At 39.8% G+C, this 26,654-nt stretch overlaps 1 protein-coding gene across 2 annotated transcripts in view; it reads right to left on the reverse strand.

Moving 5' to 3' along the window:
- The window catches only part of tmtc2b (transmembrane O-mannosyltransferase targeting cadherins 2b), a 64,150-nt gene that overhangs the window by 20,577 nt on the left and 16,919 nt on the right, over positions 1–26,654 (reverse strand). The window contains exons 2-3 of one of the 2 annotated variants that reach the window (XM_061283583.1): positions 14,570–15,146; positions 979–1,819 (exon numbers count right to left, since the gene is read on the reverse strand). In XM_061283583.1, coding sequence (XP_061139567.1) covers positions 979–1,819; positions 14,570–15,146 — 1,418 coding nt within the window. The remainder of the gene's footprint in view (positions 1–978; positions 1,820–14,569; positions 15,147–26,654) is intronic. The other variant, XM_061283584.1, reaches the window with a different exon arrangement.

Below are 26,654 nucleotides of genomic sequence, written 5' to 3' on the forward strand. Positions count from 1 at the left end.
CCTTTAGTTGGATGCTTGTTTAGACGTTTGGTTGAAGGTCCGCTGGTGTAGCGTTCAATTTCACAATTCAGACAAATGCTCGATTTTCTTTGAGGTCGAATCCCTGGCTAGGATGAACATGAATGCCCCTTCTGCTCTGTTCGGTTGATGGTTGGCCAAAACAAACAGCCCGTCATGCCTCAGCTCTGGTGCAATATTTGAAAGGGAAATTAGCTTACACAATGTATCCTGCTGTTGCCTCACGAGTCGTAGCCCTACTTCCTTTTTAAGTGGCGATTAGAGCAATGATTTGAACAGAAATCCCTGTCTGTTGGCCTTCAATAAAAGGACTGCTGAATATTTGAATTCCTGTCGAAGGATGCAATTATAAAGTAGTGTCACGGCAGTGGTGCCCTTCCAAGTGAAAAAGGCAAACTTGTGCTATTAAAAAAAGCAGAATACTGAGTACAAAAGAACACTCAGCTTTGTTTCTTTGAATGCTCATTCTGAAGAAAAGACATTTTTGAAACAGCCTTACTTTGAATTATTTAGAGCAGTAACAGCAGAAGATAGAGACCTTGTGGATGTCATTATAATAAAATAGCTTGCAACTTTCATTAATTTGTTGACATGCTTACAGTTTTTACGTTTTGACACTTTGTTGACTCCATTCAGTTACAATTGTTGCTGAGGTTCCAGCACTGGACGTAATGCACTCGGTTGATTTTTTTTTGGGGGGGGGGGGCAACACTACAGTAGCATGTGAGACTCCTCAAGGTGGAGGTGTTCGACAACTTCAATTTACTGTATCTGCAGTAAGTGTATAAAAGTCTAATTTGATTACAAATTGGATCGTCTTAAGTTTCTTCACCTAAAATATTGATTAAATGTAATTGTTTTTCTCTCGTGCAGGCAATTGTTAAAGATGCTTGAATTTGAGAAGCCGCGTCTTTCATCTACATTCAATTTGGCATGCGCATTTCTGTTAAAGTAGTTTACCTTTTGCAGGATTAACTGAAATCCCTGATTTGTAGAGCATCTCTTCATTCTCCCAGTCTCGATTCCTCAAAACAGTCTTAACACCAAAAAGCAAAATCACGGCTGCGCTGCAGTAAACTAACAAAGTCCTAGAGGACCTCTTTCTCAGTCGGATGTAGAGAGACCTCAACCCCACAGCTACCAGCAGGCAGAATCCCATGCTGGGGATGTAAAGTACTCTTTCTGCGATCACAAAGCCTACGTAGAAAAAGAGGTTTGTGGCTGGGAGGAAAGGGATAGCCAAAAGGCCGAGCGAGAACACCACAACATTTTCTGTAGGAGGTAGCGAGGTCCTGCTCTCCTGGAGCTTTTGGGTGCCATTCTGTATTCTGTGAGTGCTCATACAAGAATTGCTCGTATGTTCATTTTCATGATTCTGGTAACTGTGTCCATTGCTGTTTCCATTCTTTCCATTGGTACACAAATGAGCTTTAAGATAAGTCTCCTTGCCCTTGGCTCTTGGCTGCTTCCACACACTGAACCAAGCCAGAAGCAAAAATCCCAAATAGAATAGGAGTGTATGAGCATTCCTCCAATCAGCGAGGCTCTTGATCAAAGGTAGGGTGTCCATGGACCAGTCAAAGCTGAGTGTGATGGGGCAGAGAAGAAGCCAAAAGTTGACGGCAGGTAGGTAGAGAAAGGTCAGTGTCCTGGTGAGGAGGGAGGGGGAGTCCGCTGCTGGGTTGTCGGAGTTGGAGAAGTTTGGGGGCTTGTTACCCATCCAGTATAAACGGCAGCCCAACAGGATTACGCCCCAGGCTGCCAGCAGAAATACATTCATCAGCAGATGGAGGTTATTTCTCTGAAAGACAAACGGCACAAAAGCTCAAACAAATAAAAAACAAAGCAGCTCAAAGACATTATATGCGGCATATTTAACACAAGAAAGACTTGGTTTCCGGCTTATGACGTTCTTTCTTCATTTGGTTTTGAACTTTCTAATCACTTTAAAAATTGTGGTTTGGCAGATTAAACAAAAGGATGTTTGACCTTTAATCACTGAAATGGTTGTGAATTAGAAGACATGAATTTAATCAAAAAACTTCTTGAGTTGTGATCTATCATATCCTTAAAGTGTGTTAAACAAACAACTTGGTTAAATAACCCGTCCAACCCGTCCAGCAACACTTAAATTCAATCATTAAAGTAATTTGTATTTTCAGTACGTTAACCATCGATTTGGTATATCAGAATTACAGTCGTGAGACTCTTTTTGAGGAATACAGAATACAGCCTGAGAAAATGTGTACTGTGATTATATTTTTACTTTTCTCCTTTTTTTTTAAAGCCTCACCAAATGCAACACAGATGCATGTACACATCATTCTCAGATTACTCATGAACCTGATGTGAAAGCCTCGCCTTCCGTAGGATAAAATCATGGATCACAAACCTTTAAAAAAAAACTCAACTTTGGGAGACATTGATTTCCTCTCAGATCCAAGACCACATAACACAACAAAGAATGAACGAGCACATCTAATAGAAGAATTTCTGCTATCTGCTCATCATCACTGCCAATGCAAAGAGAGCAAAACCAAAATGAAGACCACAGGAAATTGCACAATGAACACAGGAGAAAAATGTATAAATATCTAGGCTACTATTGAACTGTTGTATGACTACGCTAAAATAACTGAAAGACAAAGACATATTGAAGAATTAAAAATGCCTCTCCTGGTTCTTTCTTCAACATATAAATGGATCCAGTACAGCACATGAAATTATTTTGGAATGCGAAGAAAGGAAATACCACTACCAAAGGATATTCATTCTTGACTTATGTGGCGACACAGTTCAATATATAAGGCCATAAATTACATTTATTTGTAATTTGAGTCACTGTCAAAAACACAGCATGACAAACCAAATAGAAACATATCTCCATAGTACATTAATGGTAAAACACCAGGAGAGTTGGCTTTAACTTCTCATCCAATGACAAAGAAAAAATATGGAAAAATAGCTAGTAGGACCACTTTTCTACTCAAGAAGGATCTTTGAAAAATACAGGAAGTGCATTGAAGTGGTTGGTGAGGCCCAGGGGTTAAATTCTGCGCAGACTTTACTGGGGAGACTTGCTGGCTGTTATTACACCCCAATCATTACTTTAGGGGGATCCAGAGAGATTTACAAGGCTCATCTTGAGGCTCTCATGACACTTTTGTGGCACAGGTAAAAGTTGTTAAGTCCTTATATAATACAAAACTTGCGTACAGTGGCTGCAGGTGAACAGTTTTCTAGTGGCCACATCTGCATCTGTCATCAAATGCACTTGGGTCAAAAAAAAAAAAAAAGATTGCACCAAGACTTAGTAGTACTATTCTTCATATTATGATAAAACAGATTTGTTTATTTGATATTGGTGAATCTGGACAAAAGTATAAATACAAAGTCCCATACAATAAATATGAGGGCCAGAGCTAAACCTCACCGATTTTACATTGTTGTGATTTGTGTAGCCTATACAGTGTAAAACGCAAAATTAACGGCAATATTAAAGGCAGGTAAACTCCCCAAATTTCATAACAATCAATATATTCTACGCAGGTCTACTGGTCTGAAAATGGTATTCTGGTTAATATTTCGTTTGTGGAATATGATTGAGGCAGCAAATTCCACTTGTTTTTATACATCTCAGGGTGGCCATTTTTCAATTGGTGTGAACTAAAAATGACTTCACATTTGCTCGAGTGGATTTCGTATCAATCAAAATATTAATCAGAATATCATGTTTCGCACAACAGGGCCACTAGGGACATGTAACAAATTTGAGTTGAACTCCGCTTTAAATCTTTTGACAATATTGACAACCCGAAAAAATAATTAGATGTAGCCACATATGTACAGTGATTACTGTGCTTTCAAGATCATTTTTATCGCCTCTTAAAGAAACATATCCTACAGTGAACCACTTATTCTTACTATGGATATTTTTGAATTAAGCTTTTTTTTTTTAGCTATTTTGCTTGATAACAAAGGCTTTCCAGTCTTTTGTCTATGATCTATTATAGTACACCCACGTGAGCTCTGCTTTTTTTAGAATCAGTTCAGAATTGAAACAATTTAGCCATTGTAAGGCATATAGATAAAATATCCTTGAAATGCAAAACGGCCTCATTACCGAAGCTCGGTTTGAGTCTGTGCCTGTCTTTTTTTCAATAAACACACTCATTACTCTGAAATAAATGAGCAGCAACATCAATTTTAAAGATTTTTTGTTCTTAAAGTGCATACAAATTGAATTAATTAGAGTGAAGTATTCTCTGGGTGCACAAACTGGCTCGCTGCACCGCCATTTAAATACCAATCCGTCGAACGACAGACAGCCTCCCGAAACAAGCCCCATCAGATTGGCTCGCACCTCAGACATAACTCTGTGAGACGATGAGGTATGTCTGACCTGTCCGATCCTCTTCATCATCACTCAGATCAACTATCTTGATAGTCTCTTCCACCACGCTCTTTTCTCACAATGATAGACTTGTAGCAGAAGGAAAATGAGCTCGGGGTGTTGCAGACACTCAACTCACAATTCCCCTAGACCACTCGCCTGACTAAATCCCTCCAAGTATTTGATGGATGACTCTGCAACCCACACGTGTCATGTCTCCTTTACTGCCGGATCAAGTAACCATTCAACTTGTGGTCCCAGAACCACAAAGCCTCGGTCAATCTATCTATTACTTTCCTCTTATCTGTTTTAGCTTGTAACATCAAACAGTAAAGTCATTTAGGTGTAAAAAGCTGATTACTTGCACTCAGGACAAGATAAGACGAGCGCAAAGGTTTCATATCCATACTGTTGGAAATTAGCACCATCTGGCTCTCGAGTTTACAAAGAGTGATACCCGAAACCTGGATTTAAGTGAATTGTTGGCTGCTTTAACAGTCATAGCTTAAGTTTAACATTCAGACTCATGAACCACAACCAAGGGGAAACCCTGCTTCTTGTTCAAATCAGATTCCAATTTAGTGGCGTGAATCATTGTGAATAATAAATCACCCATAGTCTTTGTTATATAGTTGAGATAAATTGCACAGCAGTTGTAGTCATAGGGAGACAACTTTATAAAGCCCTTCAAGGTTAGTTTACTTATAGTCAAGGGCGTGACTTGTTGGACCACATGGTGGGAGTGGTCACAGGGTCAAGAGGACTTGGCTGGTTGTGATCAAATCTTTTAACCTGTGTGAACCCATCAGGAAACCCACAAGTTAGATGATTGGTAAGGCCGATAGACTGAGCTCAAAGATTGAGAAGGTTTCAAAGAAAGCAAAAGGCTGCATCTAAAGGGTCAAAAATACACTACGTACATGACACACGTAGATATATGGTGACACTGCAAAATATTTTCAATTAGGTGGGAACATTTTGTATTTAATATGTAAATAATAGTATATAGAAATAATATATAATAAAGGACCACAGATCAACGGAATGCATTAAAAGAAATAAAAAAAATATGGGAAGTAGAAACCTAAGACATTGACGGACTGATTAGAATCTTGTAAAAATATGTTCATTCATACTGCTGGTCAGATTTTTATTAACCATAATGATTGCAGCAACACAGTATGCAACTTTTTATAAACATTCCCGCTTGCCTTTTTTGGCCCAACTTCAAGTCAACCTCTTCAACTATTCTTGTGAATGATTGACCAATCACAAAGCAAACATGCTTCATTTTACAAATGAAGCCAGATAACTCTGGTTTAGGGGTCCATAAATGTTTTATTCTCCTCAGGCTACAATCACAGAACATTTATTTAGCCATCAAAACCAATCAGGGCTAACCTAACAAAAACTGGGTACCCACTGCGTGAATTCTGGAATGTTGTTTTGAAATTCAAACTGACACCCTACAATGAAAGTGAGTGCAACGGAATGCCAAATCAAATAATTCTCACACTGTTAACAAAGACTTGACGTTCCTTCAGATGGTAAGGTTCCATTAAAGTGCGGTAGGAAGGCCTAGGGGCTGAATTTCAAAACACCCACTTAAACAAACCTGGGTTATCAGTCGGACCGACATTGCTACAAAGCAACCAAATCAACACATTTGTCTAAGCAAGGCTCAAACGTTTGAGTAGCTGTTGCTTTTATCTTTGCTTATTTGCAATACAAATCATGATTTCTTTTAATTTCAGACAGGTGATGTCTAGTTTTCAAATACTACATATCACACGACTGACATTCAGTTACACACAAGTTTCTCTAAAGAATACAACATTGTGGTACATTTTGCTTCAATCAAATATAATCAGTTAATATCCAGTTTGTATGGACGCCAACTTTTCCGTAGTGGCTTGAAAACTTAAATGATTATACAAAGCACACAACCACACCAAAATGCTACAAAATTACACGCATTTCAAATGTAATCTTTTTGATGAAATAGACCAATACATATTTTTGCACTGTCATGAATTTGACAGTGAAAACAGTTGCAGAAAATTGGTATAATTTGTGCGGCTGCTTTGATTTAGTAGTAAGAAAAGTTTGCCACTTAATAAAAAACATTCTCATGATCAAAAAAGCCTGCACAGTCAAGATCATTAAACAAAAGAACACACTGACATTACAAAATGTGTGTGTCTTGGCGTGTGAAGAAATTGACAATAAAGCAGACTTTGACTTTGGAAAAAAAAGAGCACTGAACATTTGAAAACGTAGTTTTTTTTCAAACCACGGTAATCATCTTGAACAAAAAGCGGACTGTTCACTCTTACTATTTTCTCGCCATATTTATTTGTCCTGTGAGAGCATAGGAAACGTAACCAAGCTGCAAATCTGATAAGATGCTGATGAAGGGGAGTGTTTTGGAGAAGTGCTTCTCAATCTTTACTGCTACACTGACTGACTTCCATGATAAATTGCGGACTTTACAGAACCAAAAGCAAACAAAATGCATGAACACGGAGCCCCTGAGAGGACAATAAAAATATACTGTTTATGTTTCTGCTTCCGAAAGACTACATTGTGCTCTTTCCCTGCATGGTTCCACATCGTTACTAAGCCTTCGGGAGATGTTGCACTGCAGGTTTTACCACGCATGTAAGCTCCTCAAAACACACACAAAGCAGCTCAACAAGGCCAGGCAGACAGATTATAGGAGGATGTCACATCCTGCATTGATAAAATTACTCCGCTGTGTCATGTAATGGTGGACCACTGTTTTTTAGTGACACCAGAACATTTGTTGTTTATTAAGCTGACCAGCAATACACATGAGATTCATCATCAGGATCATAAAAGTAATGCCTCGAGAGCTTTAATTTGTAGTTCTCAGTCTGAGATGGTAAATCAAAGGTGGCCACAGACAAAAAAAATAAAACTTGATGACACAAAATCAGCCTTAAGATCAAAATGGAGAAACGTTTCAAGTTGTGGTAGCAGAGCTCTTTGTGAGCTGACACGTCTGCATGCCACTTTGGCCACCCACCAAGACATGATAACTTACTTCTACATGCAATCTGCGGATTGGAGAAAAGCTCCCAGATGCTCTGGCACCATGATTTGCGATGTCTCCTCATGGTGTTGCTCCTTTTTAGCAAGGAGGGGGGCGGGTCCCTTCTGGGGCCATGGAGGAGTATGGCAATAACATAGCAATATGATACAGTAGTAAAATATAATGTTTTAGTAATCAAGTACTAGATGTGCTGTGCAGTGCTTGCTGGAGAGCTGTATGTTATTTCATCAAGCTTCATGTGGTGTTATTGTCATTTTGTCACTGTACGTGTTTCTATGCTTGGATTTATACTTAATGTCACAATTTGACTTTGATGAAGCTGCCTATTCTGGAAAATATTTTGTTATTCCATCTTCTGTGACACATTTTAGAAGCATTCCTAAAAATATGAAGCCAATGTCAGGTCCACTCAAATAGAAGTAATTCTAAAAACATTTCTTTGGTGTGTTTTTCTATTGAGTATACAAATCTATGTAAAGAGTACACAATAGTGCTTTTTAATATATTACACGATTACATCACATTGTTTGTTGGCACTTGGCCCCAGATTCACCAGTCCCGTTATGAGTTATGTGTTTATTTTTTTACAAGATCAAACGTTGATCACAGAAAAAGAAAACTTTAAGCAAGGCTACAGAAAATTCATTCCACTTCAACTTTATTGCCCGATTGTGGAGGAGAATTCTTTCCACTACTTATGTGTAGACGAGCCCCGTGTGGTTTTGTTTTACCGCTGTGATAATCAGTCCAATGTGCACAATAAAGACATGAGCACTGAGTGAAGGCCAGCGATCGTGTCCACACATTTAAATTAATGTTAACTGAGAAAAAAGTGGAACCAAGAAACTAAAGCAAATGGAAGAAACAACTGTGAGAGATGCTTGCATTTATTCAATCATTGTTTGCATTTGATGCAAAAGTTATGATAATTCTGTCTCGTAAATGTCAATAAAGCAGGCTACAGGTGGTTGGGAAGAACGATTTATAGATACGAGCCCTACGGTCATCTGAAGGCAGGAAGGCGGAAACACTAATGGATCTGCAGCACTAAATATTACCATGACATCACTCACAGTCCTGTCACATCTTTTCATGCCTGAGTGCACAAGAAAATGATCGGGTAGGCAACAAGTTGTACCAGTTATTGTTTTCTCATGCTGAAATTTGCTTTTTCTTCAAAATAGGTTGTTAAGATTTCGGTTTGGAGTGGGTAGAACATTTTTGGACCCATTCGTTCCACACCTAGTGGGGGCCTATTTGAATTCTGTACTGATGAGTCTTTGTACATTTCTCTGTACATCTGAGAATTTTTATGCTGGTTTTAACAAGAAAAAACACAGTTCAGCGAGACGTATTTTTCATTGCTGTTCATGCAAAGGTCCCCATATTAAAAAGGAGACAAAAGAAGTAGCAAAAAAGATAGTTTATCATTTACAAATGATTTGGCAGAAACTTGGACAGTTTAATTACTAGCCACACTTCCGCCAAATCCACTTTGAGCAGTGTCTTCTTAAACATTTTATCTCTGGTGTGCGTGTATATCAAAGTCAGCACATTGAGACAACGTATTTATTAAGGCTTGCTTCATCGTCTTCATGCCGTCACATGTGAATAAGTCCGCCAAACTAGCACAAATTCCTTCCAGCAGCTCATTTTTTATTATCATCCTTTTTCACCATTTATTCCCCTCTACTTTGCTGCAAGAGTCAACAATGCAGATAAGACCACCGCTGAGAAGTGCTGATGTCCTTTCCAACAGCAGTCCCACAGGGAATTATTGCTGCACTGTTCCAGCACTGCAGCATAGAACCAACTTAATGAGGTAGCTGGAATACTCAGCCTTCAGCAGCTATTCCAAAGTGGATCATCCAATAAATAATAATCTCTGTCAATCACAAACATTTTAATGGCAATTTATAGATCACGATCACTCACTCACATTCTATTGTGATCCCCAACATATGTCGAGAATTAATTAATAAGGTTGTCAAAATTGCACAACTTCTGTAACTCAACTTAAGTATATTTATAATAAGAGTCAAATTCAACATATCACTGAATAGAACTCCCTGAGGACTAAGTTCATTCATCACGTAAAACAAAATGAAGAAATATAACCAAAGCATAACGAGATTTCTTCAGGATGAACAAGGTGTGAGCTTTTATAGAAACTGGTATTTTAGACTGTATTGCTGTCCAGACTGGACCATTTATAGTGGGACCAAAAATAGGGCAAACCAAACCAGAGTGAGCCACATTTTGTGAACTGTGTGCAGAATACCTCTTCTATAAAGTCATCCATGTCATTGTCATCTGCAAATGTTGAATTGAATTTGAATTGAGACCAATTTCCCATTGAAGTGTGCCTCAATTATAATAAATGTAATTATAGTAATTGCTTCACTGATCATGATCCCCTGTGGAAGATTAAAGATTTTAGAGATTTTACAAAAACTAGACAACCAGTGGATTAGTGCTGTGGGACACTGTTGACGTGGGACGTTACAATCTGTGACTGAGGTCTTGCATAACCCACTGCGATTGATTCTCAGACAGCCTTGCTATAAAAAGACTACAGCTGCAACAATGTGAATTATCTCCAGCCTTGTAAAGTTTCTTTTTTTAAATCTTCCAATCTTTTGTTTTCTATTTTGACCTTCCATTTGAAGTGGTAAAGTCGGTCGGGTGCATTGGCAAGTTTAAGTCACTTTCCACTGCAGAAGTTGCACTTGATGCAGAGCTCTGACATACACAGATCCAAAGAGCCGACCTATCCGCTGCCAGTGGAAATAATTCAGGATGAATTCATTGGAAAGGAACCCACTTCAATATCCATTCTGTACAAGCTAAGCCCACTTTTGTTTTTCCATTTATGAGTTTCCATTATGCACCCCCATCTTGCTCTCACGAACAGAAGCAGTGAAGTGTGTCTCCATGAAGGACGCAAGTGGCTGAGGGCATGGGTCACTTGCTGAGCATGATCTATCACACTGGTAGAAGCCACCAGAGCCTGAAAGAGCATGTGTAAAGCCTCAGGTGAGAATATAATGCCTATGTGGGCTGTATTTCTTTTTAAGATAAAAAAAAATATTGTGCTTATCATTTTATCGTAGACAAGAGTAGTAAGTACTATAGGGTAACATCCGGCAACTGTTTGGGACCATTTAACCCTGATGAGAAGGCAACATTTGCTGCCTTTTCAAACACTTCCAATTGTTTGTCGCTCAGTGGGATACTGTAGGAGTTTAAGGCTGAGGACAAATTAAAGAATACTGGATGATTTCGGATTTTCTTGGATTGTCAAACATTTACCCCTTTAGAAAGTAGGTAGTAGAAATAAGAGGAATATGCAAGGTCAAACTGTTAGCATCGTAAAACCTGTAGGCAGCCCATAAATAACATGTCTAGCTTCATAACTGTATTTCCAGAGTAAAAAGAAGTTAACCACTGCTAAGGAAACGTAAAAACAAAAAAGTTCATGCTTGAATTTTACAAACTAAAAGCCAAAGTGTGTAATGCAAAAGTCATGCAGCATTTCACAAATGCTTTTTGCATTTTAAAAAGTTACACGAGTGTAGTCAAATTTACATCATTATTAAAAATGCAAGTTTGATCAGGTTATGTAACTAATTATGCTTCTCTCATAACCCCCTTGTTAAGGCCGGTCCTAATATTTGCCAAAAGCCGAATAAAAAGCAACAAACACTGTATTAATCATAGAATACCAATGTGAAAGTGATTATGGTCCACCACAGCCCAAGTAACCTCTGTCTGTAAATTCACACACACACACACACCTCTAGCAGTGACCTTGTACTAACAACCAAAGTGTGAACAGAAAATGTGAGGTGTAAAAAGATAAAGCATGTCAGTTTGACATTCACTGAAGGCCAGCTGGATCTGGGCCCAGATTTAGAAATTATTTTTTCAGAGTCTGGGTCAGCAGACAGACAAAAGTCTTCTCAGACCAACTTCTCCACTTTCTCTGATGATAAATGGTGAGTTGCACTAATAGATTTTTCTGCTGACATGACATCACCAGCATCATCGTTCTTTATCCAGGTTCTACTTTCAAAGCATCAAATTTCACATATCATGTTTTCAAAGAGTTGTCATCATAGTTCATCACAAGAATGTCAGCCCCTCAGGCCTCCACTGCGCCTCACAAGCTTTCTACAAGGAATTTAGAGCAATGTGGGAAAATTCTACAAAACTTGACTCTTTGATTTCATCTGAAGCTGCAACACCAGACAAAAAGACTAAAACAGTAGAACGGTTTAATCAGAACTACACACCCAATTAGGTATTGCTTTATCTATAATCAAAGTATGTGTAGGCTACTTTGCATTTTTTCATCATAATCAACAAACCAAATATATTCCAGTATGCAATGGCAAGAACATTGTATGATCTGAGTCAAAAGCATCACTTCCAATTTTTGGAAGGCATTTTAGTAGACAGAAAATATTTAAGGAAGTGCATGTTTTTCCACAAACACTTAATATGGCGCACTTAGACTATAAAGTCAGGGCCTACAAGCAACTCAGCACATGGCTAAGCTTTAATCCAGCACACTAGCACATCCGCTTGATTTGATGACACACGGAGACAGCAAGTGTAGAGAAGGCAACACAAGCTGAACCTTACACGGGTGACAGAAAGATGCTGGATATAAATCACAAGACAAGCAATTATTACCTTTTCAGACTGTCAGGTATCAGATATAAGGTTTTTACTAGATTATTTTTTTACTTTACTATTTGCTTTCACACATGCCCCTTTTTGACAAAAAAGGGAATGGCTTTGACATGCAGCATGAAAGGTGCTCTCAAATAATGCTCTGAACAATTTTTATTACAGAAGCTACAATGGTCCTTTGAAAGATTTGCATCTGATATAAACCACTACTGTAATTGACTGAGGGACATAATCAGATAAGCAGACCTCTTCTACCATTCGCAGAGTTAAATGTCAAGCTACTTCAGCTGAGTGAGGAGCAGTGTAATAAAAGACAGCGCCAAATCACTGCGGTCTGTCAGTCTCGCATATAGCCAGACGCTGCAGTCTGACCAGGAAAAAAAGAAAAATTCAATCCACTTAGAAGGCAGAAATAAAAGTCTGTAGTGAATCTTATTACTGGTCATAAATGTTACAATGCACTTTTGTCATTGATGCATTTGCTTTGAGAAATGTGTGGCCTACATGGAAGAAGACAGGCAGAAAAGAAAACCACTTTGGAGATGATGACAGCTCTCTGTTTAGATTTTTTTTTTTTATATATCTGTGATGTCGTAAAATAACGTGTTCTCATAATGACAAATGTCAGTCAACACAACTTTAAGCAATCCTCACTCTCACAATTGATTTATAGCTCTCCCTATACACAATGAGAAGCAGTTTTTTTTTCCAAAAGTATCTGACAAGCCACAGATTGTGCCTCTCAAAGCAACGTACACAATGTGAGCTATAACATCACTTTTTCTCTACATCACATGCATAATTTATTTTTTATTGAAGATATTTAATTGCCACCAAATTTGGACGCAATGACACGCACGACCAAGGTGAAAACAGTCATAGCGACACTGTCACAATCTCTCCTGTTGTTGAAAACGTGTCATGTGGAAACGCTCCCAACTGCAACACAATCTTTTAGTCAAACTCAAAAGTCAATATCAGTGCAATAAGACAGCATGGTGAGATTTAAGAAATCAATCTGGCTCTGGGGACACCCTGTCAAATGATTGACCCACAATGGCAAAAATACACACACAAGGGCCTGAGCTGCTCCAGAAATAAAACAGTGGGTATCTTTTTTTCAGGAAATGTTGAAAAAAATCAGTAACACTTTATTTGAATTGCAACTAATAAGAAAAAAAGCTGTCTGTGTGTGCAGTTCAAAGTAGAGCGTCTTACCGAGGACACACAAAGTCAGATAGCACTTCAATAATGAAGGTCATCAGGGAGCGTCTTTGTTTCCACACTATGCAAAACACTGAAACGATAAATGTTAAATTTTTTTCCAGCTAAAACATTTCCTCTTTGGTAATCTCTGCTGGGTGCCTTCCATTTTGTGTTCTTTGCTTACACATGCCAGATGTGTGCATTTATTATGTAGCAGCTCTTCAAAAACACCTTGGTGTCATTTATGCACACGCCCCACTGAATTTTATTCCGATGTGCGGCAAAGCGTAGCCATCTTAGACAGACAACAGTAAATACTCGAGACGGGTGCTTCAGGGACAATAGTGGCGTGATATTCTGTTGTTTCAAAATAAAATTTATTTTTCACTGGCCTATTATCTTAAGCAATCGCTGTATTGGAATGTTATTATTTCTCAAGTGATTACACACGAACCACTTCATTAATCACTAGATTAATGCTATCATGAGTCATTTTAACAAAACACAGTTTCACAGTAATCAGGGCAAGGAAGGTATGCCATTAAACAGATGACGGGTTAATCTACTAGTCATGTCTCAAGAACCCCCCCCAAAAAATATATGACTGAGCACAGTCATACGAATTGGAGCTAAATAGGACTTGACCAATCTGGTGGCACCAATATGAAACATCTGTTTAATTCTAAGATTGTAGAGGTAACCAGTCAAATAGTATCCACAAGCCGTTTGAATGATGAAATCAAAAAAGTCCATGCCATTATGATATGTTAAGTGCTTGAAAATTGAACAAAAAAGTACATTTCAATTTATCAAATTTTGTTTGGAATTCCCTGCCTTCTTGTACATCAACAACTCCCAATATTGGATTTTATAAAAATATTTTTACTTAAGGGTTTACAGCATGTCGACAGTTGTGATTTGTATTGCGAAAACAGCAATGTTTAAATATTTATATGTTTTCCTGACATTTGTGTTTTGCTGCAGTCTTCAGTTTGTTTTAGCTAGAGAGCAAAGTTCCTTTGATCCCATAAAACAGATATCATTGGAAAGGCCCGAATGAAATCGCAATCACATTGTGTGGTCCCAATTCTGTTTCATATCTCGACAGGTGTTGTTCTACTTGATTGTGAAATCAGACTTTGTGAATAAGCAACATTACAAAGGGGGAACATGTTTACCTTATAGAGAAGAATGAGAATCTGTCGCAGTTTGAGCCTGTGCAAGACGCAGATGTCATAAAGCGCCGATAAGGCCAGCACGGTCACTCCCAGCTCCTTCCACAGCATGCTGCACGCAGCACAACCCAAACTGCCAAGGAACCATGCTAGAGGCTGCAGAGCTCCAGCGTCGCCCTGCAGTTTACAGTAACGAATGTAACATAGCAGGGACAGCAAGAAGAAGAAGGCAGCTCCTTCATCGGCGCGCCCCACGACACCCGCCACCGCCTCGGTGTGGATGGGGTGAGAGGCAAAGAGCAGCCCAGCTAGGAGGCACCATAAGCCTCCTCCGAGCAGCAGGTGAGCCAGCCGTGTGAAAAGGCCAGTCACCGCCCCGTGGAGAGCCACATTCACCAGGTGGTAACCCCAAGGATCCAGTCCGCCAGCAGCATGATTGAGGCGGAAGGAGAGGGTACAGAGTGGCCGGTAAGACTTGTGGCTCCCACTGTGCGTGAGCAATGTGCCCCAGAAGTCATCATAAAAGATATTTGTCCACGGCGTTTCTGAGAGCAGGTCCTGATTGGTCTTGATTGCACGGCTGTGGAGAAAGAGAGAGGGAGGGGAAAAAAAGGTTTAAAATCAACTTTGTGCTAAAATAAGTGATGTGGTCCACACTGTGGACGGGTAAATTACATTTACATTAAATGCAATGTTGAACCTTGACATGTATGTCAGTTCAATTAAAGTCAAACTGCTTCACTGCCAGGCAACTTTATTGGCCTGACATTTTCAATTTATAGAGCTCTCAAAATTGTTAAACACATCTTCCTGTGGATTCTCCAAGGGTGCACTACAGACTAAAAGACTATTAAAGAAAAAAGCAGCATGTTCTAACGGGTGAGGGAGTGGGTCAGGAAGCTTTCACAAACAGAAACTCACCAAGGTTGCACCTCAAATTCTAGACAGCTTTGCCACTGGAGCCACAGCACTTACAGCGGTGCACTTTGGGATTTGGCAAGAGCGCCACACCCACGACCACAAACAAATACAAGCACACAGTAGGGAAATGCCACAATGGCAGGAATCAGTTTTATAGAGAAGATGATGTGGTGATGGTCAACAGTTATTTTCCTGCCAAATGCAGAGGATTACATGTTTAAAAAGCTTCAATGGAATGATCTACACACTTGAAGGCAATTCTAAACAAAAGGGTAAACCCAAACATGTACTTTGAGCTTCTATCAACAGGCAAGGATGCTAAATAAGGAGCCAGTTTGACTTTTCCTCTGTTAGGGATGAACCTCTTTGACCTGATTCAAAGATGGTACATCAGCCGCAAGCTGTGTGAGTGTCAGTGGACTGGAAAAGGGTGGGGGGAAGTCAGCAGGGGTCAGGCGAGGGGAACAGAAAGGCACAGCAGGAGTCCTTCCATTTTTATTCCATCTTCCCTGACAAACAGTGCAGTGTCTGACAGGTGACCTCTGCTTCCCTGGAACATGGCAGCTCAGATGATTTCAAAGCATCAGCATGAGCCTCCTCAAAGGGAAGGTAGAGTACTCGAGCTTAACACGAGTGTTATAATTAGGTGGGACAGATGGGACATGACAAGTGAGAGCAAGCCAAGAGCACCTGATCGGGCTTGTAACGTGCACCAGAGACCCTCGCAATTAACAATGTCAATTAGCTCAAAGAGAGCTGGGTGCAAAAACAATTCATTATGGAAAACATGAAACTACATGCACATTAGCCCAATTTTCAACAGAGCAACCATTTATATTGGCTTAATGTGCATGGTAGAACACACCCATGCATGCACTCACACAAAAAACAAAAACAATCCTCTCCCACCGTGGGGATTTGAAACATAACACTTAATTCGGGCTGCAACCGCCACATCTGCCACATTACAATGCCAGAAGGTTTCTGAGAAGCTAGTTGTGAAGCGGCGGGTGTACTAACCATCAAAGCGCAAAAAGTCTTAAATTAACCAAGTAGAAGCTTGTACTTGATGATGAATCAAAAGGATGTAAAGACCTTCGTGCCTCAAGATGTTGGAAAGGGGAGTAGAATTAGTCAGGGGAGATGTAATGGAAATGTCTTGAATGTCATCACATAAGCTTCCACCAGAATACTCAAAAGCACACTACACCACGATATGACTAATATATGCCAAGCTATTTTATCCAGCCCATTTGTCAAGAAAAATCTTTATTATGCTCACATAAGAGGCAATACGATTCAATTACATCTTAAGGCCGTTTCAGAGTCAGACGTGGTCTCTTTCCATTGTGTAGCACGGAGAAGCCAGTGAGTTATGTATTGCCACAAAACCTCACTGCATTTTCTGGCAACAAAGTAAAGACAAAAGCCCGTGCCAGTGTGTCAAAACCCAATTGTGTTTATAGCTTTGGTTTCCTGAGTCATCTTGCATGAGGTACAAGTCTTCGATTGGCTCTTTACTTACACTGTATTGGGCTGGCGAGCGAGCACCTGTGTCTAACAGAAATAGAAGACCAGACTTTAGAGAAGAACACAGTAGTAACCTCAGAACCAACATTGCAACAATATCTCTAAATGAGTCGCAACACAAATCACTAAACGGCTGGTAGCTAAGCAGAAATTGATGATCAGGCCGTGCTCTTCTACCCGTAAAAGCCCAGATGGGGAAAGCGATTGACTCTCAGCTACAGAGACTTCTCTGTGCACTTAAAACCTTTTTCTTTCGAGGCAGGAGCACATTCTTTGCCTAACCGAGTGCTTGTTCACATACAAACAAGAGGATCCTGAGACCTATTTTGTGGCTCAATCTGTTAAGAGTGTCAGACAATAATAACATTAACATTGGCGCATATGTACAAGCAGAAATCCATAAGGACTCATATAAAGTCATTTAAAGCGGTTATAGGTGGACACTATCCAGAAGACATTTCCCTCATTTCAAAGTTTGAATCAACTGTGAACGGATGACTGTGAATGTATAAGTTATACAAAAGTACTGTCAGATGCAGAAGGACATATGAGCCACCTATTTAAGGAAAAACATAACTCTTGTGCAATCACATGCACCTTCTGTGGTTGAAAACATCATGCAAATGTAGTGCACAATAATTGAGATTCCTGTGGTAAACCTTAAAACGTTTCAAACATTTCCTCAGCTCATTATTTTTAGAGAATGGGTACACAATGTGACCAACAATAAAGCCCACAAAGGGAAGCAACCAGTCTGTTGTTCCGATGTTGAGGTCTGATACTCTTCTTGCAGCATCCACAAAATGACCTAATTTTGCCATCATTTTAGCAAGCGCTTAAAAAAAAACAGTCAAACAAGTTGAAGCAAAATGAAAGCACATTTTTCCGTCAAATATTTCTCGACAAACTCATGTATTGTTTGCGCCGCTAATCCGCAGTGCTGCCTGATAATGCAAGGTTGGAAGCAGCTCGGGAAAAACATTGTGCACTAATTGGCTGAAGCAAGGAGAAGCACTGTTGATAAGTTCTCCACTGAATAAATTGTTTATGAAAAGAGATCATGCAGGTGGGAAATCAATTGGAGGTTTGCCAACTGTGTCTGACTCACCACCCATCTTTAATATTTGAAAAGCACAATGGATGCCCATAGTGTCAGCTCATTCACTGAAGGTTTCTGGAAAGCTCTTTTGGCCTAATGCTTGACTAAGCTAAATCTTAATTTTAACACAATGTTTTGAATGAGTCTATGGCAATTTTGTGCGCCAATTTTATTTCTGTATAGTGGATTTGAGATTGTCTGAGTTTTTTCTTTCAAACAATAATCATTAGGTATTGTTGCAAAAATGTGCCCAATTGGTCCAGGAACTTGTACATGTCGAAATCTTAGAGTATCATCCACTCAAGGATATTTGCATTGATCCACTGGAGCCATCATTCAAAGACGCACTCGCGCACAACATTTCATGGCATAGGAGACACAAAAACTACAGGATACAGAGACACGGTGTCTCGGGCTGCTGTCTAGCATCCACGATCAGGCACTGGGAGCACAAAGGACGGGCACGACATGAATGCTGATCTTTGCCTAAAAAGCAGCAACCAACCAGTTTGGCAGAGCAGGATTTAATACTGGCAGTCCAACATTGCATCCCATGGTGCAGTGTTGCCTGGGACACAAAACCTGATTGATTCTCTGACAGCCAGCAGGAGTCTTAAATTCACTACACTCTTTGAAAAAAGAAACATTAGCAAGTAAAAAGTGAAGCAAACTTTTAATGCTCAATGACACTTTGATTACTAAAATAAAAATACAAGAATCCACAAACATCTGGATTTATGAGAGCTCTGTTTCGATTCACTTGGTGACCTCTCACACTGTTATTCCATCTTTTCTGGAATAAAGATAAAGATTAACATTATGCTTGATCACTGTTCAAGGTGAAATTATAGAAGATAAATCAAAGTTTTCACAGTTAAAGTATGGTTTTAGATATAGGACCCAATTACATTGGTGCGCTGTGCAGAGCGGAGGAGGGTGATATATACTCTGAATATTGCATCCAATAAATCAGACAACAGGACCATGCGTGGCATTGGCTCTTGTGCAAACATGCACGCTCACACACTCACACACACATTTTCAGTGGCATGCCTGCAGGCCAATCTCACAAACAGCTCCATGTTATTGAACAACTCCTGCACCTCCACTCAGTAAAAAACTGTTTGTTCAAACAGTGAGGAAAAAATACCCGACTGACTATGAACTTTCACGTCTAACAAGACTCACAAAACTCTGAGTCCATTTCTCAAATGGATGACCGGAAGTACATCCAAAGATCTATTTAGAAAGGTACTTTTATAATTAGTGTATTAACTCAGATTAGGCTGCAAAACTAATGCATAGTAAATAAAACCTCTGCCCTGTAAATCAGGCGTTATCTGTAACTGTGTACGTCTGTGTGATGGTTTCATTTTCTTCAAGGTCAAACAATTCATCCATCTGTACCGCTTATCTTGTTCAGTGCTGCGAGAAGTTTGGAGCTTATCTAAAATGACTTCAAGTGAAAGGCGGACTACACCGGCGTGGACTGGTTACCAGTCAACCGTTGGGCCCATATCGAGACGACAACCTCTCACACTCACATTGTCATCTATGCTGCTTGCGTGGAAGTCTGCTATTTAACCATCAGTGATGCTGAATATTGTTCCATTCTTTCTTCCTGGATTGGTCAATCTTTTAGTGTTTCGTTTGAGTAAGACCAAAGAAAAATCTCGTGCGAGTAAGCTGCACTTACTTACCATACTCACATCTACAGTACAGTGGACTCTACATACTCGCGGTACAACAAATAATGATTTACAGATTTTTCTTTTTCAATATTATTATTTTTTTACTTAATTTTTTTCAGGGGGCGGGGCAGGGCAAAAAAGTACAGAACATAAGGCCATGAAAAGTTTCAAGGGTTGATTTGCTTTAATGGATCACCCTCCCTTGTTAATGGGTTTAAATAAAATTTACTCTACACTTTAAGCATCATGCATTGAATTATTTTGATCAACACCAATTTAAATTAAAAATAAAAATTAAAAAATAAATTTAGTCCTCAAGATTATACCTTTATCCAGACCTGCTTCATCATTTTAGTGTCTGTGCGCGTACGTGTGTGTGCGTGTGTGTGTATGTAATCCTATTTACTAAAAAGAAGCATCAACAAAACATGACCTCCTTGACAGAAGTAACAAAATCTAATTTCTCAGTCTCAATTAGTTATTTCTAAGTCTCAATTAGTCATTTTTAGCATTCAAATAGATATGTGAACCAAATAGGATTAATTCAATAAACCTCACGGCCCAACATGAAGAGGCTTTTTGTTCCCAATGTCTTCTACTTTTATGTTTACCCTCAGCCTGACCCATGTCTAATCCTTTGGTAATATTCCAGGCTCTGTTAGACGTACTACTAAACAATCAGCCCTCTCACAACAGGAGGGCTTTTTGTCTTGGTCTGACCTTTTTGGTTGCACGCTAATAAATTTGTTTGATTTGTTCCTCCTCACGTATTTACGCTTGTCTTTCTGATAGCAAGGGACCTCGGTGTAAAGGAACCATGCACTGCACTGTGGTCAAGGGAATCTTTCCTTACTTGCCCATCACTGCGCTGGTAATGTATTCTGGTTTGACCCAAAAAGGGGTTCAACAAGCAACCCCCACAAGATGGAGGGACGAGCAGAGTGGGATGGAATGTCCATACAAAGAGGCTACAAATAAGTGAATGGATTGTTAAGTCCAGCCTTTTTGTCATCCTTATTCCCAAAGCTTTTACAATAAGGGGGCTCAAGGCAGGACTGTAGGATGATCTTAAATCACAGCACATCAGCAAAGCGGCCAGTCGCTTACTGATGTTTATTGTATGGGGGCTTAAGTGCCCAAAGAATCTTTGAGAATGCCAGTTGAGCGGAAAAGCGAAGACATCTTTAGTGCAAGCGCCATCTTATATTTGTTTGAAACACAGCATTCAAAACACCTGTCATTTTATGAAAATAATTATCTTCAGTTGAAAGATGAAAAAGCTATCTAAGTGCAGAATAGAATTGGGTGCCTGACTCCTAGCAACCTATGTTTTGGTGAAAATTCTGAAAAATCACCTGCAATCAGACACAAAATATACCGGCAACAACAATCAAATAAAGGCCACCCTAAACAACAACATGGGCTCTTTGGTAAGCACATTCTTCAGCCATCCCACCATGAAGAGCAGATCTCTTTTAGCTTAGCCCTTACCACCACAAGGCTTCCAGCAGAACACAGCGTGAAAGCTTATTTAGTGAAATGGGACACGCATGCATATACAAAGAAGCCTCACATTAATGAATGGCAGCATTCAAGGATGCAGCTCTGAGTGATCTCATTAGATACTATCACAACAGGCCAGTGTTCTTGTGTCACTCTAAAGCCTGACTCACTCCGCTAAACATCCCCATTTGGGCTCCACTTCTAGCCCTTAATTGAAGGCACATGTAGCCTGCCCACATACGAGTGTGTGGAGTGTTGCTGATGGAGCTCTGGTCGTCCTTCGGGGCCTTCTATGACAGACTGGACTAATGCAACACTGAGGGCTGATATTCCTGCCTCATTAACTCCCGTTTGCTCCGAGACACGCTGGACTGATTTGAACTGGAGGGCACAATGATAATATGATGTTTATATTTCAAACAGGAATGATGGATCGGTGAGAGATTTCTAATAGGCAAGTATTGGGGTAAGATTGTACCAACACTGAAAGAGGTCTGTCATGAAGAACATCACCGATTCTTGAGGCTATAATAAACTCGTTTCGGTTAAGTGGAAGCCGTCTGTTAATGCAGCGAAGGCTCTGTCTTCCCACGGGACCAGAATAAACAGGAAATGTACTCAAAACAGCTTTTTCATGTTTTAAATGGGTTCCATTTCCCATGGGGGGCTAATTACCATTTTTTGCAAAGAGGACCATATTTACATGTTGAATCTTTTCTAAAGCAAGGGATTGTTCTACATTCACAGGAACTACTGTAGTTGTGGCTAATTGAGGTTGGAAATATTTAATACACTTATCAGACTTGACTGAAAATATGATAATGTAGTATCTTAACGTTATTTAATTCTTGTCCAGGTCAAATAATTTCTCAGAATTGGCACTATGGCATTTGGAAGCATAATGATGAATCAAGTTGCTGTGGCCGTCGAGTCGGATGCAGTTCTACGCATTTGGGTTTTGGGAAAAGAAAAAGCGTTCTAGGGATGAATGAGGATTGTGAAAATTGCGAAGAAGTTAAATCTTATTTGGGAAAATCTTGTTAACTAAAATATGATGCCAGGAAACGCTGGTTAAATATTTTGCAGGGCTCAGACATATGTTAGCAGAATAAAATACAGCAGATCTCTAACCTAAAAAGCACATGTACTTGGTTAAAACTATATACCACAGGCAGTGCGATGACCTGGATGTATAAAACAGAAACTTTTTTTTCACAGCATCTATTAAAGCAAGCCATAGTCTTTATATTCTCCCATACTGTAATTTTGGTTGGCAATAACAATATTAAAGGACCATGTGGTTTAGATGACTTTGAGGACCATTAACCACTGAATGTTATACTTGACTGGTGCATTTCTAAATTCAGATACATCAAACCTTTCTTCACTGTAGTTGAAGAGCAATCAGGATAGAATTTTCATCAAATTTATATGTATCACTAAAATCTACGACAGTATTTCTCAAGTCTCACTGGTAACATTGCATGATTTGTTACTTCACATATCAGACAAGAATAAAAAAGAAAGACAAATAAAAGGAAAGCTCTCATTGTAACGGGAGACTCATGCTATTTTAAATAATGCAGATTCAGATTGTAAAGATCTGTGAATATTAACAAAGGTAAAACATGTACCACATTGAGACAAGCTTGTTGCCTTTCTAGCAAAGATGCCATGACTTTAAAATACTTAGAAAAATATTATTTCTGTACATAAATGTGAATTCTCTCATTCATTCAACTTCCATACCGCTTATCATGAGGGTTGTGGGCATGCTGTAGAATAAATAAATATATAAATTAAGCAGTTTTTACTTAATTTAATAATTACCTACATTTATTATGTTTTATCCAATGATAATCATGCAAAACTTGCTAAATTAAAATATCTTAACAATTCCACTCTCTCATTTTTCTGACTTCTTGTTGGTGGCATATTGTAGGTGCTGTAAAGAAAACAGAGTTGGTACAGATGCACTAGGCCCCCTAGATAGGAGGACAAAGGCCCCAGCAGAGCTTAGGTTAAGTGAAAGGGCTGAGACAAAAGGCTGAGAAGAAGAGGCCTTTGAGGCAGCTGCATGGAGAATGGCCAGAGCTCAGGCCGGAGCCCAAGCTTCGAGTCCCTGGTCCCAGTGAGAGGCTCGAGCACGACCATGTGTGGTCCATTATCACACCAAGCAAGCCCAGAGCACCACGCCTCTCTGAATTGCAAGATGGATGCCCCCTTTCTGATTGCCCCGAAATCTGGAGAGAACTGCTGGTGAAACAAAAGCGGCCGCTCCATGGGGAGAGTGCCATTGAAAATGCTGCTCAGGACATGTCAGTGTAGCTGCACACGTCTTCACTGGAGGACAATGGCAATGACAGGTGCTGGAGGATGACAAGAGGTTTGAGCCCAACAGCGGATGACACACTGGTGGAAAGAAATGGACAGGCAAGGAAATAGCCAGCAGAGAGGCACACACTGTGTGTTTGCATCAAACAATTTCAGATGTTATTGGTTATTGATGGGACATGACAGAGTCTGGTGCAGAAGCGCCGTGAGAGAATGCATCAGTTGTTTGTGACTAATTATCTGCTTGGATGCTCGACTCACACCCGCATTCAAAGTGCTTTAACAAACATGCCAATATTTCCAGAGCTCTCGCTCAAGCAGAACCACTTGTCATAACAAAAGAATAAAGTAGTGACGCATCCTTCCGTTTGTCGTTCCTCTTCATCTGATACGACTGAGAACACTGCAGCATTCTGTAGCAGGAAACAGATGGAGCTGTGTCCTTCATCAGATGAAAAAGCAATGGGGGTGGGAGGAGGATGGATACATCAGGCCCTTATTGGCAGTTTCGCCAAACAACCAATGTCACAGCCTCAGCCGCACTCTGAGCTGTTTTCAGGTCAGCTGCCAAAAGGGGGCAGGGAGTCTGCATCGTCTCAGGAAACCTTTCCTTAAGGAATTGAGGTCACCAGAGAAGAGCAGCTGACCTCCACAATGCTCAAGGATCAGAGAGCAAGACGGACCGGAAGGAGGAAGAAGGAACTTCGTCATCTCTGTCATGTCTTTGGTTGACCATTGACGCTTACAAAAGTATTTGTATTCAACACCCAACAATCCATGGAGATAAGTCTCAGTGGTTGCGTGCCGCTGATGACAGTCCAAGTACAATCCCTGACCTGTTTGTCCAGCAGGTTATATCACACAACTGTCACTATGCATCAGTCAACACTGAGCGTATATAGTACAAGGACATGCATGTCTTGAGCCTCAAGCAGCTCCTTTTAGTCCGCCCCAAATGTCTAAGGGAAGATTTCTATTCAGTGTTTGCAATAAGGGGAAAGAGGCGCATATAAGGTTGAGAAATCCTAAAATGTTATACAAGACAAGGCTAAAAAAACAAACATTGATTTGTGTGACCGCCTATCTCACTACAGAGTGAAAAAAATGAGCGTGAAAAATGACTGACTGACAGTGAATCGTCAGCCAAACCATGCGTTCACATGTGAGTAACAAGATCAACAATTCACCAGACGGCTGATCCTGTAGAGTTCAGACGGCAGGGAGACTCAAGATGCTCCTGGAAGCTTTTTTGGAGTCGTTTACACACAAAAGCCACAAAGAAGGCACGTGCATCTAAAAAATGCATCCAAAAATTCACTTCATCACATTCCTGGAGTATGTGTTTCAAAATGTTTCCCCTGTCTGGAGGTAAACCTTTTCTTTCCCTCTCGCTTGGTTTATTGGAAACATGTTACATTTACAAGGACTTCATTTAAAATTCAATCCAGAAAATAAATAGATAAATAAATCAGCCATTTTCTTAACTTAAAAACAAATGCCAATATAAAATAAAAAACGTGATTATAAACACATTCCTGTGTTATGAAACAAATGTTTCATTTTGGGATACCATTCACAAGTCATTTAATCGTAATCAAAACAATTGGTATTGGTCACAACAAGGACAACAGTGAGGTTAACAATTCTCGTCACCATTTCATTTTTTTTTTTCTTTTTCTCCAAACAGCTTTGCACCACATAGTCATTAGTGGAAAAAGCCAGATATGATATAAATTAATACATCCCATCTGTATTCAGTCCACGATGCTCAAACAAACTGTACTGGCAGATAAAGATTATAAAAATATCATTTGGGAGGAAGACTTCGCTCTCAAAACATTTATCTGAGTCAAATATTTATTTATGTACACTGTGTGATGCTGGATGTAAATGAGTAGATTGTCCTTCGCATTCCTTATTTTTTTCACTCTGCAACACCTCCGGCTATGTTTCAAGTATAACCCTACGGCATTTGCGGAGTACTAATAAATCAAGACAAAATCACCTACGCTGCTGCTTTTAGATGTTTTCTACACTTTGGGGAACCATTTGTTATTACAGGTGGCCCTTACAAGCACTGTTCCTTCTCAAGTATCTCAAATAAAATATCGAAATACTCTTGTGAGCTTTTTCTCGTCTTTGCACTATGCAGAAACGATGGGGAAAAATGTGGCTTGAGCTGCAAACAATGAAGAGACTTTTTGAAACAATGGACGGAAGATATAAGGTTGAACGTTAATGCACAGAAGCAGATTAGTCTATTTGGGCCATAATCCCTTTGCAGACAAGAACAGATTTATGGGTCATCATGAAGGGGGTGGGTGGCTGTTCTGTGTTTACCACAGCCTTAGGTTAGGGCACTCTAGGATGCTTCAAGTGATCAAGCCAGGCCTCTGTCAGGTTTATGACCACCCACCCACACATGCCCTTCAGGAACAATCTACTGCACCGTGACCTATAAACCACAAACTCATCCATTTACAAATCTTATTTGACTGGGAATCAGTTAAAACTGTTGTGGAGGAGGGGTTATTATTTAATGAGCTTAATGTATTACAACAGTATGGGGATTAAGATGTGGCTAGGACAATAAGGGGGCACTATATTGTGACTTAACCACCATAACAGAAGAATTGTTTTCTGATTAAGTTATAATCAGAACTCAACCATCGATTTTCCCAAGTGCTTTTCCTCACAACCTCAGCTGACTTTAGTGACACCCTGAAATGGTCGCCAGCGAATCGCAGGGCACACACAGGAGACAAACAACCATCCAAACTCACACTTACTGGCAATTTGAAGTGGCCAACCAACCGACCTTGCATGTTTTTGGAATACCCAGAGAAACCCCACGCAAGCACCGGCAGAACACACAGGAAGGCCAGAGCCGGAATCTAACCCACAACCTCCACACTGTGAGGCGGGTGTGCTAACCAGTGCGGTACTGTGCCGCAAAACTCAACCAATACAATTGATTTTAGCCAAAATATGTGCACTGGTAGCTAAAATT

Source organism: Syngnathus typhle, linkage group LG7 (genome assembly GCF_033458585.1).
Source record: "Syngnathus typhle isolate RoL2023-S1 ecotype Sweden linkage group LG7, RoL_Styp_1.0, whole genome shotgun sequence".
In the NCBI taxonomy this organism is placed as follows: domain Eukaryota; kingdom Metazoa; phylum Chordata; class Actinopteri; order Syngnathiformes; family Syngnathidae; genus Syngnathus; species Syngnathus typhle.